This window comes from Pundamilia nyererei, unplaced genomic scaffold (genome assembly GCF_000239375.1).
Source record: "Pundamilia nyererei isolate P.nyererei 1_Seehausen unplaced genomic scaffold, PunNye1.0 scaffold00056, whole genome shotgun sequence".
Taxonomy (NCBI): domain Eukaryota; kingdom Metazoa; phylum Chordata; class Actinopteri; order Cichliformes; family Cichlidae; genus Pundamilia; species Pundamilia nyererei.
This window is the reverse complement of record NW_005187457.1, coordinates 1971730-1991387: the sequence shown is the minus strand read 5'-3', so window position 1 is coordinate 1991387 and position 19658 is coordinate 1971730. Positions and strand designations below refer to the sequence as shown.

Sequence of the window (19658 nt, the reverse complement as noted above, 5' to 3'; positions counted from 1 at the left end):
TAAGGTAAGATGTGAAAAGGCACAAAGGACTTAAACGGTTACACACCTCTGTGAAGTTACACATCACACTTTCATCCTCCGCCTCTGTCTGGAAATCTCTCAGTCTTAGTTGTGTTAAACTCGTGGGTGACATGTTGCAAACGTAAATCTCTGGTATTGTATGACCAACTTAAATTTAAAAATGTCTCTTTTTCCATTTAAATTAAAAGTTGGTTAGGTTTCTGTGTGCTGAAGAATTTGCATTAGCAAAGGGTCATTCAGGTTTTATGAGAATCACTCCGCACACACAGCCCCCAATTTGAAAATGGAGAAACTCTTTTGACATCAATTATGTGCTGCTGCAGCGTAAAAATAACACTTTTAAGATTCAAACTAAGTTTACACCTCAAGATATGGGAAATTTTTAACCTTGATTCAGTTTAGTTTACCTCCAACCTCTGAAAATGTGCCAGTGAACAACACGGTAGCCAAGAGGCAACTTCCAGAGGTGAAAAATGAATCCAATGTGGAAGTGACATCAACTGCAGGTGTCGCTAGAGGATGGCTGCAAATGAAAGTTAATTCCTACAGACTTCCATGTTAAAATTCCCAACTTCCCAGCATTAAAACCCAGAAGGTTTGGGCTCAGTCAATAATTTTGACTGGGGTGACTTTACGACTGACATGTTTCTCTATTGGAGTTTCTTTTATCTGGAAACATAATACCAATACTGAAACTCCAACTGTGAAGCTCAAAATTGATGGGTGACATCAAAGTGGCTACATCAAGATTTCAGAGGTTTATGGATGTAGTTAAATTGGACATGCAGATGGTTGATGTGACAGAGGAGTATGCTAGGAAGAGATGGAGGCAGATGATCCATTGTAGCGACCCCTAAAAGGGTCAGTTGAAAGAAGAAGGAGGAGGGGGGTTTCACTGCAGTTTCTTTGCTGTAGGTTCTGAAAGCTGCATGCAAAAAATCCCCCCAAAAACCTAAAATGAAGAACCCATCTGCTTCCAGCAGGATAAAGCACCATGTCACAAACTCAGCTCATCTCAAACTGGTTTTGTGAATATGACACTTGTACTCATATGGCCTCCTCAGTCACCAGATCTCAATCGAATAGAGCACCTTTGGCATGTAGTGGAGCGGGAGACTCGTATTAGGGATGTGCCGCCAACCAATCTGTAGACAGGCTGCGATCATGTCAATATGGACCAAAGCTTCTGAGGAATCCCTCCAGCGTCTAACTGAATCCATGCCACAAAAAGTAAGGCAGTTCTGAATTCAACGGTGGACCAACCCTGTAGTACATCTATCTATCTCCCCATTTCTCTTCTACGAAGTGGGATCACAGGGTATTCACCACATTCTTCTCCCCAACCAAACTTTCCAGATCCTGCCGAGGGATTCTGAGGCATTTCCAGGCCAGACTGGAAATATAATCTCTCCAGCAGTTTCTTGGCTCACCCAAAACACTTACAAGGGTAGTCGCCCCAGGAAGGATCTTAACCAGATGCCTGAACCACCTCAACTAGCTCCTTTTGATGAGCAGGAGCAGCAGCTCTACTCCAAGATTCCTCCGGAGGTTTGAGCCCAACCACCCTTCAGAGGAAACTCATTTCGGCCGACTCCTTCAGTCACCACCCAGATTTCATGACCATAGGTGAGGGATGCAACATAAATAAGCGCTATACAAATACAGGCCATTTACCAAATCAGTGGGTAAATTGAAAACTTTGGTTTTTTGGCTCATCACCATCTCAACAGTCCAGTATAATGCCCACATTGCTGCCGATGATTCACCAGCTCACGCTCCACCTTTCCATCGCTTGTGTATAACACCCCAAGATACTTGAACTTGTTTGGTCTAGGTGGCCTGCCTCTCAAGGAGCTTTCCAGTTTTCCAGATTTTATGTGGGTGCATGGACCAAACTGGTTTAGTGATGCTGCTAGCATGCATAAAAACAAACTCTTCACATCAAAAAATAAAAAAATTAATAAATATAAAATGAAGAAAGGGCTATAACAAGGATTGGGATACATTTCTTCAGTCTTATCTAACAGTTTCCCCCAAAGGAAGATGAGCAAAAAAACCCAAAACAAACAAAAACCCAGCCAACCAAACAAACAAACAAACAAAAAAACCCCCCAAAAAACCACAGACACAAGGTTTGTGCTGATAGAATAAAAGTCTCAATTTTATTTCTGTTTATCTATACATTAAACAGGTGTTCCTGAATGCAGCAAGAGAAAACACAGAACAGGATGCTAAGCGTCAAAGACTTGCTCGCATAGCAGAGGTGTGGCCGGTTTAGCAAAGACATGTACACTCTCTATCGCATATACTTATAACATTTTCTGAAAATGTAGGGTTGCCTCTGGGAGGCTATAATAATGAGGGAGTGTCAACTCCAAAAGTCTTGAAATTCTTTTCACATTATCATACCAACTGGAAATACTCCATACAGTAATAACCCTGTCTTTCCCTAATGATCACTGCAATGCGTTTATACCTAATACAGACAGGTAGATATCCAAGCAGCCCTGTATAGCTCACTTAATACAAGTATGAAAATGTCATTAATAGGTCTGTATGGATTTGTCATGTCGCCGTTGTCCCCTTTAACTCAATCTCGAGGCCCAGTTTTCCATCTCCGCAGTTGGCCCTCTACCCGACAGTGATGTGGTACCAGGTAAGTAACTCAACACCTGCATAGGAATTCAATTACACACAAACTCCCTGGGTCAATACCCTGGACCAGAGCAAAGCTTACAATTGAACTATTATTAAAACAGTCCAACGAATGGCTTAAGTGCTTCCGTGAAAACGACTGCTGTGTATCTGAACACACGCTCTTCCCACAGTAGAGAGGTACCAGCACATTTCATGTTCACCAGCACGGTTGGAAATGAAAACAATAACCATCAGTAAGAACATAGAAACATACTGAAAAGGGACACAACCCTTTTCTCTCAATAAAAGAAACAAAAACAAAACAACAGAAAAACACTTTGGTGCAGAAAAGATTCCATTGGTACAGGGTAAAAGAAAATATAATGCACTTTGTATAATTACTCACAGTAAGTCAATCGTTAATACTTTCTTACACTAAATGCATAATTTTAACATTTAAATTACATTTAAGTGACGGTGAGGGAAAAAGCGATGCAACAGGTGAATCACAGATAATTATTCAAGAGGACAAGAACGTCGACAAAAAACAGTCTTCGTGAATATACCCTGATCGCATTTTTGGCATGGTCCAAATTTTAGAAGTTGACACATTCCTCTACGTGGGTATTTTGTCATTTCATCCCTCTTCTAGAACACAATCTGAGGTTAACATGGACTCAAACTTAACGTGTGGTTTTGTTTTTTTGCTGAGGACCTCTTCTACTCCGTCGTCCCAGTCTGACTGAGATTTCCTGCGTGGCATGCGACCAGTGGCTTCCTCTAACTTTCACATCGTCGACATCTGAGTGTGAGCTAATAATCATCTATTATCTATAGTGTAACCTGATCTAATCAGTAAAAATGCATATTTCCGAAAATACACTGCAACAATGTAAATTGATAGACAACAGGTGCTAAAAGCAGATGCATCCATTTGAAATCGGCAACTTCTGAGGTACTTCTGAAACTCACAGCTGAGGATATAATCACTATCTACAATATTTGGATGGATAGCATATAGTTGATACAGTAAAAGCAGGGTTATCGATTTTTGTGAAATATTTTGGCTTTAGAATTCGAGTAAGCTGAGGGGATAGTGGCGGTTGACACACCTGAATAAAACATAGCCGTATGACGATAAAAACATAGAAAAACAGCACCATTTGAGGTCCGATAGATCAGTTTTCGAACTGTTTGCTGGTAGCACCGTCAACCAGTAAAAATCTCAGAATGCAATACAGAGACAGAACACAACCACTGATCAACTGCACAACATAGCAAAGAGCGAAGATATATATTCGGAGACGACCCCTCACACAGACACCCCTTTACAGCAGCATCTTTAAGCAGGTAATAAAACTGATTTCCTCCTAAGAATGATATTTGTGTACTGAGGTGTTTTACAAGTTTTTAATATGCTGTACATGTTGAGAGTAACCAGGTATACCTTTTCCTATAGATTTTCTTTTTTAATATACACACATAGTTTACAGTCACTGACAAACAAACACCAGAGTAACAATGAGGTAGGACGGTGAAGTTAGATGAAGTAGAACCGGTTTGTGGATTGTATACAAATTTTCTGATAACTGTAATAAAAATATAGGCCTAACTATGTGTTCCTCTCCGTTTTCTCATTTTAAACCAAGTCTGACACTGTATCTGTGGCTCAAACGTGTGTCTCGTGTACACCTAGCTCCGAAAACAGTGGCACCGAGCCATTTATCTTGTTCCGCACAGTGAAGCTAAAACCAGATCGCTTTTTCCTTAATCAAACTGTCAAAAAGCAACCCAAAGCTCCTTCCCTTCTGCAGCTTAAACAGGTGTTTACAACATAAGCCAAAACAACAGCGAGGAGGACAGGATCGTCCACATGAATGTCAGGAGAGAAAAGGACTAAAGGTGGCATAAAAAGACGATCGCAAAGCCGCCAAGGTTACGTTTCCTGCCTATCACTACTTAAGTGTAACGGTGAAAGCACCGACTGGTCTGGTGTCGTGACGCAAAGCCAAAATTAGTGGCTCTGCTTGTGAATAAAGCGGTACAGTATGTTACTGATATGCTGCTAAAAACCCAAACCGCTCTTCTGCAAGTGACTCGGTACATTTGATAAAGAACGGCCTTGCTTTTACAGATTAAGCCAAATCTGGGTTGAAAACATACAGTCCTTCCATACAGCTTTCATCCTTTGAAGGTGGTTTTAGTTAAAGGATTAGGCTTAATGGCCATCCAGGAAACAGGCCTTAACATTTTTGATGATGTAATAGCTCTATTAATGGTCTTTCTTTAAGCATCATTTTAACCACACCCCTCCCATTTTGGCATAAACAACAAAGAAACAAACACAAATACAATACACAACAATGTCTTAGAATTTTAGCAAAGGTACTTTGCACAGCAGAAATCTTTTCTTTTAAAATGCACAGCCTAGCGCACATAAACCTTTGTACAGGGAAAAACAAAACGAGAAATCAGAGGGCACCGAAAAAGGGACGTTTCTAGGGAACCCCCTCAAACAGTATATCAATAACACATCGCCGTTATAAGGTGGCGCTTTACGCTCGGTTACTGTGGCCGGGGCCATTTTTTAAAAATTTGTTTTGTTTGTGCAAACCCTGCTGATTCTAAACCCCGTCTTTAGCTCGATCTCAGCATTCAATACTTTGGCTCACGATTACCACTCATTTGTAAAAAATACACTATTATCTCTATAGGAGTCATATTTATACATTACCAGCATCAGGTTAAAGCGCATATTCCAGTCAGCTTGCACATTTCATTGGTCAGTTTTTATACTGGTGAATCACATTTTGCAGATAGTAGTAGTTATCAATTTTCTAACTAAGTTTTTTTCTTTTAAACCGTTTCTTTTCGAGACCATGACGGAGTTGCAGATTAAACTACTGAGATAATTTAACTTACTGAAATGCAGTTTTTTTTTAAGAAACCTGTTAAATCTATTAGGGCTGCCCCCTGACCAAAGATCTTCCTAGCTGAACAGTTTTTGTGACCGTGATCTAATTAATCCAAACTATATTTTAACATATTTTCTAATGTGTTTTGTCAAGCACGACAAAGTGGTTTGAAAGCTGAGACAGAACATTGTAAGTAACACCATTACCACCGTGCTACATACCAGAGAAAAACAATTATACAAACTCATGGACGAAGCGTTCTGCCTGTTACAGACAGCAGCAAAAGAGGTAATTATTCTGATTGTGCTGCAATCACTAGTAAGCAGACTGTCTAAAGACGGCGGCCATGCCAAGCGGCCAACATTCGCCTACTTGCATATTTGAAACAAAAACCAATGTTTGAGGTTGATGACTGACAGACAAATATTTATCTGTCACCTTCCTACGCTTTGGATTTTGTGTGTGAAAAAAAGCGAGAAAAAGAAAAAAAGTTTCCATGAGTGACTGACACTTCCTGTAAAGTGAGTGTTTCCTTTTCAGGTCGACCAAGAATGTTCCGACTCCTGGAGGGGTGGGGGGTGGGGCAGCCCTAAAGTCTATCAAGCATGTTAGCGGCAAATCTGACAAATGAATCAAAATGTACCAAAACTCATTCTTGCCATAATAAACCATAAAAAAATGTCTTAAGGTGCTTCATGATAATACAATGATTGTTAGGCCTTAATCTATGAGGACATGTTTGTTTGTTTTTTTAATTAAAAAAAATAAAATAAAATAAAGGACAAATACCACAAAAACATTTCTTTAAGATCGAAGAATTTGCCCATTTAAAGTGCATTCAATGTAAATGATTTGTGTTGATCTAACTACTGCATCTCAACCGTTGGAGCGCAATGGTTTAACAATACAGAATTTTATCATACTATGGCGTGATCATCAGGTAGATCCTAAGTGAGGTTTGCCAAATAACAGATATAGTAAATATAACGTACGGGCTCGGCTGAAATCGGGTGTTAAGAAAAGCCTCGTCTCATTTTCCAGAGATCGCTTTGGCTAAGAGAGAGGGATACTTTTTTTTTCTTCTTTTTAAAACATATGTTTGTAGACTCAGCTGATCTAAGTTCGATTACAACGTCAAGCTTAAAGCCAACAATTCATATAAAAAAATTAAAAAAAGTGTACAAAGAAACACAAGAAATTGATAGGTAACGTGGAATTACAACATCAATTTGCTAAACCAAACTTGTCCAGAAGCTTGAAACTGTAACGAGACTACAAACTGAAATATCAATGTTTGGTGGAAAATAATAATAATAAAGAGTTGCTTATGTACACTGAAATAAAGTAGCTTAAGAAAAGGCTGATCTGAACTTTTGAAATAACAAAAAACCGAGACGGACGATATGATACAGAAAAATAAATCAACAGACAAACGAGAATCTAGACTGTGAGGAGGAGAAAGGCTTGATGAGCAGCTCTGCAGTAGATTCACAGTTAGCCACAGCTAGGTCACAGTTGAGATTTCAATCTGCAGCGTTTAGTTCCAGCCTGCAGATTGCCACCCAAGCCATTTTGGATCAAAAAGAAAAAAGAAAGTGTGTGTGTGTATACATAGATATACACACACACACACAGAACAGAAGAGAATAAAAACATGAAAGAACAAGAAAGAGACTAAATTTTAAAAGTTCTGATGGCATAGCTCAGGGAAAGTTGTCACTGGAGCAACCTTACTCTAATTCCCCAGTGGCGTGCCTTAAACAAGAGGGGGTTATTATGGGGTTCAGCAGGGCCAGACAGCTTCAGCAGCAAAATAGTATCCCAGACAGCTTTACCCGTAGCTAACACCGCTTCCACAAGACGATGACCAGAGCTGTGCCTCGATTTTCATCCGGGTAGCGGTCCGTCTCAGCCAAACTTAATGGTGTGAACTACACAGAAAATAGTACCTGGCCACCTCGTACATTCTCACAGCAAAGTGCAGATGAAGCGTCGTGACTTCAGCTTACAATACATTTACAATCACAGCATACTAGAAAACCCAGGAGCTTATCAGTGCCTGGTGATTGCCAGATCCATTTAAGGCCTTTCTAGGTCTCAACATGCCTGTACCACTGCAACTCAACAGTCAAGTTTCCTTAAAGTAACACACAGATATCCGATCAAAACGTCTCCTGTGCTCCCTCGTGGATGGCAAATATTCATAAAGATTAACATTAAAAAAACATAAAAAACAAATACAGCATTCTAGAGACTCGACAGAGTCCCATTAAATCTCAGTAAGCTGTCTTTATAATAAAGTTATACGGTTAAGTGGGAGCACACGCCCATAATTAATCTCTTTAGGAGCAACAGAATCTCTGCTGCAAAATGAAATATGGCTGTTACTAATTAAGACTTGTGCATTTGAGACCCTGATGTCCCATTCTATGCAGTAAGTACCAACCGCACCAACTCCCAGCAGTTATTGAGTAGTCACCATAACAGTCAACCTCTCACGCATCTAAGCTCTAATGCAAACTAGCATCATTCGTTCGCCCAGGGAAATAATCTCTTACTTTTTAAAAGTTCAAGGACTCAACAATTATGTTCTGACACAGAACAATAAAGTAATAATCACACCTAATTTCTCTTTTGACACACATGCACAAACCTCAAGAATCTGCATCTCTGTACCAATGCCACTGTAAAGCTTATAAAAACACTCACACCAGCCTATGTCAAGCTAGCTCACATGTTCAGTTTCTAACCACTGGGTAAAGCTGTCTGTTGGCCAATTAGAAAAGCGGGCTCACAGAAATGTGATGATGGTTCTTTACGGAGGGGCGGGCGAAGGGGCCTCTTTGTTTTAACATTTCAAATAACAACCAATCCGATGTGCCAAAGTAATACGACCGCTCCTGAAATGGTTACAGCATCCCCCGACAACCCATATCAAGTCCCCTCAATATCCTGCAGACCACGCGGGGCAGAAGGCGCTGGGGTGACAGTTGATCACTATATGCCATCGTAGGTGAAGTTCTCCATCTTGACTGTCTGTCTGATGAGCAGCTTGGACTCCCGCCGCTCCTCATTCTTGATGGACTTGTTGATGTCCATTATCTTTTCACAAATGTATTTGTTCACTTTGGACAATCTCTGCGTTATCTCTGCACTGTCGGCTGTCTCTTGAGACACTCTGTCGTAGAGACACTCTGGGGAAGGAGCGAGTGTGAGTAATCAGACCACATCAAATTAAAAGCCGCTCATTTTGGCCTCGCCTTAAGGCTAAAGAATTTACCTTTACTAAAACATTTTTGCAACTCGTCCAAAGAAGGGTTTGTCAAACGTTTGAAATATACATTTTAAAGAAAAAGGAAAAGTTTGTCTTACCTCTGACAATCTTCAGCTTGCTGGGTGACAGTGGAGGTTTAGGCAAGGCATCTTTTTTCTTTTTAGTGGCCACTCCAGTGACACTGCGGTTTTTGAGGGTTTCTGTGCCCCAGATCATTACAGCCAGGTTCTTTGTGAACTTAGAATCTCCCTGGGTCCGCTGCAGCTGGTGCCATTTCTCTTCTTCCACCCAGATCCCACCACCAAGGTGTACCTAGAGACGTAAAACAAAGGTTTGTGAAAAGCACAACTGGAAACTTCTTCTTCTCCATCTACGGCTCATTATAGAACAAACAGTATGTTGTCACCGGCACGGTGTCAGGATTTATTGTTGTGACACTCAACTAGTTTTATTAATTTTTAGTCAACAGAAGACAAAGTAGATATCCGTGTTTTAGATAAAGAACATTACAGCTTCACATCTATTCAACTGTTTGTTTGTGGGGAAAAAAAAGTGGGAATAACCCAGATCTTCGAGGATCAAACGTCAGTTACACTGTGACTCTTTACAGGTCGAATTTGGAAGACACAGCAATTGGATTTTGAGTCAGATATGGTTGAACAGAAATGTTCATAGCTCTTGACCAAAAGAGAAAAAACAAGACAAACGGGAAAGCATGAAGACAACTTAAAAAAAGAAACATCTGTCTTTCATGATTTGGGGCAGAAAATTTTTTTTTCTGTAAAAATAACAAACTTGCATGTATAATTGAACTCACCCAAATTTCCAATAGCTGTGAAATTTGTAAAACTATTATAAAATTATAAAAGTTACATATTATTGTTGTGAAATGAAAGGTGTCCCTAATGTATTTTAGGTGCATAAATGCTATAAATGGGTCCTTTTAGCCCACTGGTAGGTTGATAGCTAGGCAACATGATGTAATAATATATCATGCATAATATTAGTGGACAGTGGATATAATATGATGATAAGCTATTGTCATGAAGTCAAAAATCACACAATGCTTTTATAATGTGATATAGGTGAATAAATGCTACAAATTAGTTATTTTAGACCGTTGGTAGGTGGTTGCTAGGCAACATCATGACATCAGGCTCTTGTATTCAGCCCTGAAAACTTCTCTAAGGAGGTCAGTCATTACATCGGGCCGCTCGCCGGCAATATCAAACCCTCTGCTAAAGACCTGCTATTATTTTTACCAGCGTTTGAAACCTCACATCTCAGAGCTCATCTACTCGTGTTTCTTCCATCCAAGAAACATTAGAAAAATCAAACCTTTACTGCCATCCAATGATTTGGAACTTTTAGTACAAACATACATCCTCCTCAGCCTGTTTTCAACTGATCCCAAATGCAGTAGCTAGGCTGCTTACAAAAATTAGCAGGCCCTTACACATCACCCCTTTTTTAAATTTAATATGATATAAAGTCCGACGTGGCAAAGCTTCTGCATATATATCTGAGCTACTGACAGCAGTAGGCCTCTGCGATCATCTGATCAGGGTCTCCTAACTGTTCTGTGCTCTTATTTTAAATCCAGAGGGGACTGCTGTTTTGAGTTTGTAGTCCAAAAACTTTGGAACAACTTTCTTCAACCTTTCACTGATTTTAAATGACTGCTTACTTTTAAAACGTAAGCTTTTCCTTAATAATTTCCCCAAAATATTTTCAAAATATAATGAAGAAGATGTGTGTGTGTTTGCAGCTTGATGGTGCTTTACTTTTTCTTGTGTCTTGTGGTGTAATCTCAGCGATTTTGTACAGACTAGTAAAATTCTGGTAGTGTGAAGACAAACAGAGAACATGCTAATTATAGCAGGACACATTCAGCTTTCACCTCCCGCTTAGACTAAATCAAACTTTCCAAGAAGGGTCACTTTCACCCTCTAGGATACGTAAACAAGCTCTGGCCACTATCTTCTTGTAGCACGGATTACCTTCATTACAAACTTAGGCTGTGGCTCTTTACACAGTCACTGTACATTGCGTAAGCCTGGACCAAACACTTCAAGCTGATTGCCAGCCATGGCAGACTGCCCTGGTCTTCTAGGTGAGCTACTGTACCGGAGGGGCTGCATATGTGACTCTCGTTCCCTTCCCTACTCTCTTATCACCGTAAAGTCTTTAGGCTAGCATCCAAAAGGCTTTTCCCTGTGCAGCTAATGTGCTTTAGGCCCCCGGCCAGCAGACAAGCTTTTTACTGCCCTCGAGGTAGAAAAAGCCTCTTCTTTTTCTTCTTTTTCCACGACCCCTCCCCACCCTTTCCAGCGCACTCTCAGTAGGGTTAACCTGTCAGTCACTTTAAATTCCTCTCGTGCAAATAATTAATATGGGGTCCCTCATGTAGGACAGTTCTAATTTGCAAGTGTTCTTCACGCTTGAAGTGGCTGCAGGCCCCAGAGCTTGTACTACCAATTCCCCCCCTGTCATCAGCGACAGGACGCTGGTTGAGTTACAGCAGTGGGGGCAGTAAAGAACCCTAACAGGCTAATAAACACCGACGATGCTGGCTGCGCTTGCAGGAACAATAATAATCTTCTCAACCTTGTTTACCTGCAAGGGTAAGGCAGCTAGGGGAAAGGACTGATCAACAATGACAGCATGTTCCCAGATTCACGGGTGTTAAGAGGAAACGCAGCACTTCCTGTAAAATCAGGATACTGTTCACAGCCACCCACAAGGAAAAATGAAAGGGGACCAAATGATTCGAAGCTCTCAAAATTGGTTATTAAGATACCATCATAGTCAGAGTTTTAGTGCCCTTTCTACTCTACACTATAAATTAGAAGTTCACTTAAATATATGCAAACATAATTGAAAAAATAGGCCTGTTGACTACTGAGTGAACTTCAAGAACAATTCTTTTTCCTACATTAGAAAATATGAAATTAACTGGACTATGCTAACAGCCTTGCAATCACTTTTATGACATCAGTTCGAATTTTCGTGCACAAGATCCTCTTGTTTTCACTTTGCTTTAAAGAATTAATGTCAGCACAAAAAGACAGATTTATACAGCCATGAAACAGTACAGACAAGAAATTACACAAATTAATAATAAAGGTTTTCTTCATGTACTAGTTGGAGCGAAAATGGAAAACTAGAAATGCAATTAAATACGCAGCAATTCTTAGCTCGGAGAAACGTACCTTGCCGTCGTTGCAGGTGTATACTGTTCTAGGTGAGGGTGAGTAGCTGGAACTGGTGTTGGCTTCTTCTCTGCATGTCTCCTGGGCCTCAACAATAGGTTCAACCACTTCAGCCTTGATTGTCTGGGTGCCATTGTCATGCATAGGCTCTAGGAGATAAAGGAGACGTTAACAATTATGGAGATAAAAGCAACGACAAACCTCTGTTTTCACTTAACGCAACTTGGCGAAACTAAAACATGCTAAAATACAGCAGAAACGAGGGAAAAAATGCTAGGTGTAAACAGCTACTAGCACCTGAATTCTTACAGTAGTACAGTGTGAGGGGTTTTTTGCCTTCACCGCTGGAGCAGTGCCCACCTGCTTGTTTGCTTGCTATGCGCCTTGGGCACAGGCTTGCCTGTGCCTTGTGACAGGCAGTTATTTTAGCCCAGTAACTAAGCTGGCTTGGTGGCTGGCCACGCTAAGCTCCAATGTAGCTGATGAGTTTTAATATCGGTCAGCGCACTCCATCCACTGCCTGACAGCACCCCAGGGTGCTTTAATTTTTAGCCTGTCCATTAGATGGTCTAGCCAGTAGCTGGGCGCCTCTGTTCAGATCTGCAGGGGGTCTGAGGTTAAGACCAGCATCTGGCAGAGCTCGAGTATGTACAGCACTGTGCACTGCAATGACACCACTTTTAATCACACAACCAAAGTGCATTTTATTCAACTTCCAGTACTGGATTTACCACTTCAGCAATAGACCTGTTAAAATCCCTTTGGATTATAATCTCTCTCCACATGTATACATCATTCCCCAAAGGTTTCTTCAGTTTTTATCTTATCCTGATTCTGGCAGAAACCAGTCCTGTTATGGTAATTATGATCAATCTGTATGGGACACTGGGTTATACAAACTGTATCTGATTTAAATGTAAGCTTAGTGCTTTTCTTTAGGCTTATCTGATATAATTGCGTGTCTAATATTCCTAAATCAAAATAACATTAGTCCAGGACCATCACTTTGTTTGGACTTTAGAACTTTTGTACTGTGAGAGAAAGACATAATAAATACTTAGTGGGTGGTGGGAGAAGCAAAAGAGGGACAAGGTACTGTTGGATGAATGGGTCACATGAGCCTCACCCAACAGACTGGGGTTCAAGCCTTGTGTGAAATCAAAACGTAGTTTTCCCACCGGTGCTTTGTCCTCGTCTCTCTTTTCCTCTTTCCTCACATCCAACTGTTCGCAATAGACAGCTGCCCCTCCCTGAACCAGAGCTCTCTTCCAGTTAAAAGGGTGTTCTTCCTTCCCGCCCTCACCAATTTCTTGCTCAAAGAGGATCGTCTGGTTCTTTCTCTAATATTGTAAGGGCTTATCTAGCAGCAACAGCGACAATATTTAGAATGTGCACATTTATGGCACCCATATACAGTAACAAAAATCAAACTTAAAGACACCTATAAAGTAGGTAGGACTCTCGTTTTATAAAAGAATCAGTTCTTAAGCAGATTAACTGACTGACACTCAGCCATCATCATCATCACCATCCAAGAAGCTTCTTTAGTTCTGAACTGAAGAAGCTTCCCGGATGAGAGAACCTGAGAACCTTCACAGACATTCATCTTTACACTTTTTTTGTTTTTTTGCACATAATTGCAAAAAGAAATAATTATTGTCTGCATTTGTCATCCAGACCTTGTCAGGAGAGAGATGGTAAAATTACTGTGCTGTGTGGACATAAAGTGAACACTAAACTTAATATATATTCTCACGCTTGCTGCTAAACTCCTTCCACTGAAATTGTGGCCTTATTGCTGATCAGATGTTTCTGTATAAGAAACACTTCACTTGTCAGTTTCCTTACTATATATGTATTCATTTTAAATATAAACGTTTTCTTTAACAACTGACGAGGTTAAAGTTCACTAATCAACTTTGTGGTACTGGTAACTGGTTTGTTGGCTTGTGTGTGGGTGCTACTGGTCTCTCACCGCTGCCCAGTCTCATGAGAAGTACGTCTTGCAGTCTCCTGTTGAAGTCCCTCAGTTCTTTGACTTCTGTCAGCAAGCTGCCATATTCCTTGAGCTTCTTGGCTTGCTGCACCAACTGTCTGCGGGTTCTCTCCAACTCCTGCTGTAGCCTCCTCATCTCCTCCTCCTGCTGCCTATAGCTGTGAACCAGCTCCTCATACAGAACTCTGGGAACAACAGCGGCAGCCACCTCAGGCACACAATCTGTGTCCACCGCCAAATGCTGCTGTTGCTGCTGGTGATGATGTCGCTGATGCTCTGCCTCCATATCATCATCTTCGTCATCTGCATCCTCTCCCACCTCAGCCAGCCGGTCCTCATCCAGGTCCTCCTCGCCCTCCATACAAGAGCTGGCTGCATTTCTCTCTAGGCGAGCCACTACCGCCGCTAGGCTTTTGGATGAGTTAGAAAGGGGGCGTCCATGGTCCTGTGACAGGGCCTGAGGAGAGTAATAACTCAATTTAGAGACGAAATAGGTTGGCAAAATGAAATCTGACCTATATTTAAAAAAATATGTCATGGACTTTGAGAACTCTGGTGTTAGGCCTGTTAAAATATTTATTCATATGTACAAGTATTCCCACAAAGTCGATTCTGTTCATCCGGACATAGTGTTGCCATTAGGAGACACACTTCATCAATCATCCAATCAACTTCTTCAGTCTCAACTTTGAAAACGCTGCATCCAGAAGAACATAATTTATTTTCTGGGATTTTCTTACCCAGACGATTGAGCATGCATCAAGATAGTATTGTGTAAAATTCTTTGCTATGACTCTGACTAAATATATGACTGACGCCACTCAAAACAGAAGAAAAATATTACGTAAAACCACAAATCTGTCTGAAATGACACGACAGGCAGACTTCAAACTGTTTGTTTTGACATGCGAATCTCAATAGGAAATGGGAGGACAGGAGTCACAGAGTTCTTTGATGAGCCGCTCAGAGGATTTGTCTGTGAAAGGGCAGCTGTCCAGAGTGCTGAATTTGTGTTAATCCAGCATATGGTAAAAATAGTGTGGGGGATTTGGGGTGTCAGCCAAGTTTATGAAAATGTGACGTATCATTGATAGATATATTTAGATATCAGAGCATCGCTGCAAAAAATTTACATGTGAAGTTATACATGCTCCTATACTTGGAGTGTTGATGTGGCCTTTTTCCACTACTTAACTTTTTTGGGTTTTCTCTGACACAGTAAAAGGCAAAGCTTGAGTCATTTTTCTATTTGAAAGATGACATTTAATGCAATTAGTTTTAATGTAAAGTATCCTCAAATGCATGTCACGGACCCAGTGTGATAGACTATCATGATACTATTAACATAAACAAGTCTAAACACCTTTTGATTTAGATCATTTATACATGATTGACGGTATAAATGATGCAATATGTGTGCATTGCAGCAGACACATATGTTTGCTGCAATGCCCAACAACCACAGTGTACCTCTGATCTTCCTACCTTTTTATGCCTGAGTGGCATTCTTTCCTCTCCAAAATTGTTCTCGATGGAGTTTCCTGAATTCTTCGTGGACATCTTGGGAATTTTCATCTTCTTTTGTGTTATACTGTCTTCAAATTCTTCTACTGTATCTGTGAGCCCCGGAAATAGAAGCAAGAATAAACTCGTAAAAGTCCCTAAAAAGTTGCATGAATTTTCAAAGTATGCTTTTCAAAGTATCTACGGAAGTGCTCTCATCTGTATTGGTTAGCCTCTCCATTCTGCCTCATCAAGGCGACTTTAGCATTAAATGAGGTAGGAGTGTAAGCATGTCAGAGGACTGCGGTACAAATGGTCCTGGGCTGGCGACATTGTACAGATCTCCCAGCTCAGACAGATCAGACTCGGGGATTAGTGATGTAGCTAAAGATCGTGCATAGAAAACGACCGTGAGCAAACATTTCTACAACTCCAAATAAACACGAGCAAAAGCATTTCACCTGCACACTTCATCACATTTGCACGATAAACCTACATGAAACGGCTGCGATGCTGACATGTTACTGACAGGTTGCTGTATGTAGTCTGCAACGACTGCAGCACCGCAACCCCTCTGTGGCACGAATCTGCCGATAAGAAAGCTAACATGCAGACTGCAGCCCACCAAAGCCGCCGGATTGGCATCTCAACTACATTTGAGAGCCTCAAAAATAATGACAGATCAGTCACCGGCTGTCAAATATGTTTATAATACGGTGACAGCCTTGCGTCTGTACGTCGGCAGTAGCATGCTAACACGGAACGAATACAAACCAAGCAAGCTAGCAAGCGTTAGCTTCATGTTGTAAACAACCGTTGTGAGTCGCTAACGTTACATGCCACGTATTTAGCGACACAACCAATACTACCCAACCCAAACAAGAGGGGTAACTTAAGAGACACGGCGCAGTAAGTGTAAAGAACATATAAAACACCGACAACAAGGTATGACTACATACCAAACTTATCTTAGCATATCTAACTAGCATATCTAGCTAGCCACAGCCGAGGACGTTGTTGTTGCTATCGGTGTCAGATTCCAGCTGATCACGTCCTGACAGATCGGGTCAAAAAAAGGAAAAAGAAAACACTTGGTTTGACACATTCCTGAGTTTCGCGCACATCAGCGTTACTTGGTCAGACGGCGAAAAGAAGCGTTAAAAAAGACAAAATCTCCTGCGTTAGGAGGACAACTTACCTGCAAGGGCAAGGATCTGTGCTTCGCACGGCTGGCCTGCGCTGCCATTCTCTTCAGTTCTGTGAACCAGATACACCTTCTGATTATCAAAATCTGTTTTGTGCAGAGGTCTGAAATCTTCCACATTTGAAACGGGTAACGCGTAGCACATATCGTCTTCAAAGAATCTAATAAAAGCATACATTATTTACTTCTCTTTGGTCCTGCACTTTGGATATGGTTGACAGTTTTTCCTCACAAAGTATTAAAAAAATATACACATAGGGGGGTTGGGGATGTTGTCTGCGCTCGGCTACTCTTGCCTGGTCCACATCACCAGGGTAGATCATCAAGGCATAAGTAATAGACATGATTTTAACTGTGCTGTTAGAAAGTGCTCGGGTGCGAAGGTATTCAAAAGCAACAATTTTTTTTTTATTAATTTTAAAATTGCTCAAATAAATATTTATATTTAAAATATTTGTAACTTTTTATGATTTGTCATCTCATTCATTTAGGCACCTCTGGTATTTCACTCTGTCTTCTAACTGTTTCAGAAAAGCCATCAAGATGATTACCTGCTTGGTTAGACTTTATTGGTCTCTGTGTGCTTTCCTGCGTTTCCTGGTGTATACTTCTCATCTGTTCCTTGTATAACACCCAAAACACTTAAGGCCAGCTGACAGAAATGAACTCTTTGTTATTGTAAGACAGCCAGGTGGTTATACAACAGGATGGATTTCTCTCAGTTGGTACTCTAATGGAGGGCACCACAGTCGATAAATGACACTAACAATTTCGTTCTGCTTGGGCTGCTGTAATTGAAAAGTAACTGATGCAGAACTATATAGAGGCTCCCCCCCCTCACACACACACACGTCTGATATTTCATTTCATAGTTTCAGGCATTTAGTTTAGTTGTGATTAGGCCTCTTTCAAATGCCAGCTTCCCCGTGATGTTTGTTCACTCTCCTGTGTGACCCGTCCCTGAGTCTGTTGATGTATACAAGAACATTTCCAAACAAACAAAGAAACGACAATAACTCTGAAAAACATATTACGTCGCCTCTCATTTTGCTGCAGTTATTGGAGCAGCACTTGAAACTCTTTTCAGTGCAGAGTTACATCTGCCAGTTATTGATTTGAGAGACCAGCTCGTTTCACTTTTCTGTGAAGAATCCATAAGCTGAACTGTCAAAGCTGAACACATTCCTTATACATTTACAAAAGCTGAATTCTTCCACATTTTAAAGCGAATGGATCGACAGTTATTTAGAAGGCTGAGGCTGAGGCAGAGGTATCTTGCGTGTCTACACTAACTGGAGCAGTCTGGCACACCCGGCAAAATAAAACAGGAATGGGAGTGATAGACGAGAGATTTGAGCAAGTTCTCAACAAGTTGAACAAGGGATTATTGTTAATCTGAGCTTCTGTTCAGTGGCTCTCCCGTCCTTAAAGCTGGGCCCTTCAGCATAAGGCGGGTCAGTTTCTGGAGCATCTCCAGTGTTTAAAACCTCACGATATCATTCCTGCTGCCTGGAGAAGCTAAATGAAAATGTAAACAATTTTTTCAACAAAGGTGCCCCAGAGATTGCAGTACGTTCAGAGACACGATGAGCATACCTTAAATACTGTAAACACAAGAAATAGATGTGCAGCAGTAATAAAACAGGACACAAATGCAGCAATCCACTAAAGACTGTGGTTTAAAACATGAGATCAATAGTTGAGAATTTGCGGTATGTGTGTCATGTTTCTGACTGGTGTAATAAGATTTATTGTAACTGTTGCCAGTCTCAATTACCAATATATTGCAGACCCAATAAATGTACAACACCGTATTGATTTAGTTCTAAATATATAAAAGCACAAACTACCACGGTCAACCTACACAGGTGTTTTTACTTTTTTCACCTTCTGATAACCAGCTGGATGTAAAAGGACAAGCAAGCATCATCAGCAACAACAGCTACATCATCCAAATATTTTTTCCTTTCTAGAAGAAAGAAAAATTGCTGCCTACAGTACTCCCCCCGGCCCCCCACCCCACCCGATAATCCTTTTCACATCTGAAGCTTATTAGATTCTGAATTCTGTCTTTCATAAACTAATTTAAGACAAATGTTCTTGTCTGGTTTAGGAATAACAAAAGAAACACAACTGTAAAGCCTGGTAAACAGATACAGTGTCTTACAAATAAATAACTGAAAAGTGGGGTGTGCGTAATTATTTAGCTTATTGATTTTATATATATATATATATATTCACTGTGGTAACACGTGTAATTAATGAAAGCCTTGCATGAATGTGGTTTGGACGAGTCAAGGTGCTTTTACATCGAACACGGGATGCACTTCATGCTGAAACCCTTGTGTGGGGGTACAATGGTCTGCTGCTGCACAGTGCAAGCGCTGTGATGCGCACAAGTAGGGAGCTCTTGCGGACACAGTGGTCAACGTTCAAAGGGTCAACAAATGTGAATGTTGACCGCTGTGTACTGCAGTGACTGCCTGTGCAGGCAACAGAAAGGATCCATTCAGCTGGTCAGCAGGCAGGATGGTAAAATGCAGGAAAGGTTTATATCTTGTGCCTAAAGTAAATAAATTATATCGTAGTGATTACATATTTGCCTAACAAGCAAAAGGAGGAGACAAAAATTCCTTTTGGGGATGTGTCAGTGTAAAAATTCACCAAATCAAACGTGGAGCTGCCTGCTGTGGTGACCCCGCGTGATGAAGGGAACAGATTCAAATGCATCAGAGATTTAGGGGAGAAACACCCACGGTATCAATTTCAAACTCCAGTTATCAAATTCACAAACAAAAACTCAATCATCCAGATAAGGAAATCCCAAAAAACTGAAGAAGTCACTTAAATGAGACGTTTCTCCCACTGAAAACGCTTCATCCACATGAACAGAATA

General features: G+C 40.8%; 2 protein-coding genes across 4 annotated transcripts in view; both read right to left on the bottom strand.

Annotated features, from left to right (window-relative positions):
- The window catches only part of agbl4 (AGBL carboxypeptidase 4), a 341409-nt gene that overhangs the window by 64144 nt on the left and 257607 nt on the right, over positions 1-19658 (bottom strand). The window lies entirely within an intron of this gene.
- Positions 7195-17025, bottom strand: bend5 (BEN domain containing 5). Of its 2 annotated transcripts, none has more exons than XM_005734125.2 (6): positions 16757-17025; positions 15541-15671; positions 14035-14512; positions 12060-12208; positions 8946-9159; positions 7195-8767 (listed from the first exon to the last, which is right to left on the bottom strand). In XM_005734125.2, the coding sequence occupies exons 1-6, from the start codon at positions 16938-16940 to the stop codon at positions 8571-8573; spliced, it is 1353 nt and encodes a 450-aa protein (XP_005734182.2). In that variant the 5' UTR covers positions 16941-17025; the 3' UTR covers positions 7195-8570. The 2 variants fall into 2 exon arrangements, with proteins under 2 accessions (XP_005734182.2, XP_013766572.1); XM_013911118.1 differs by lacking the exon at positions 16757-17025 and adding an exon at positions 16518-16606.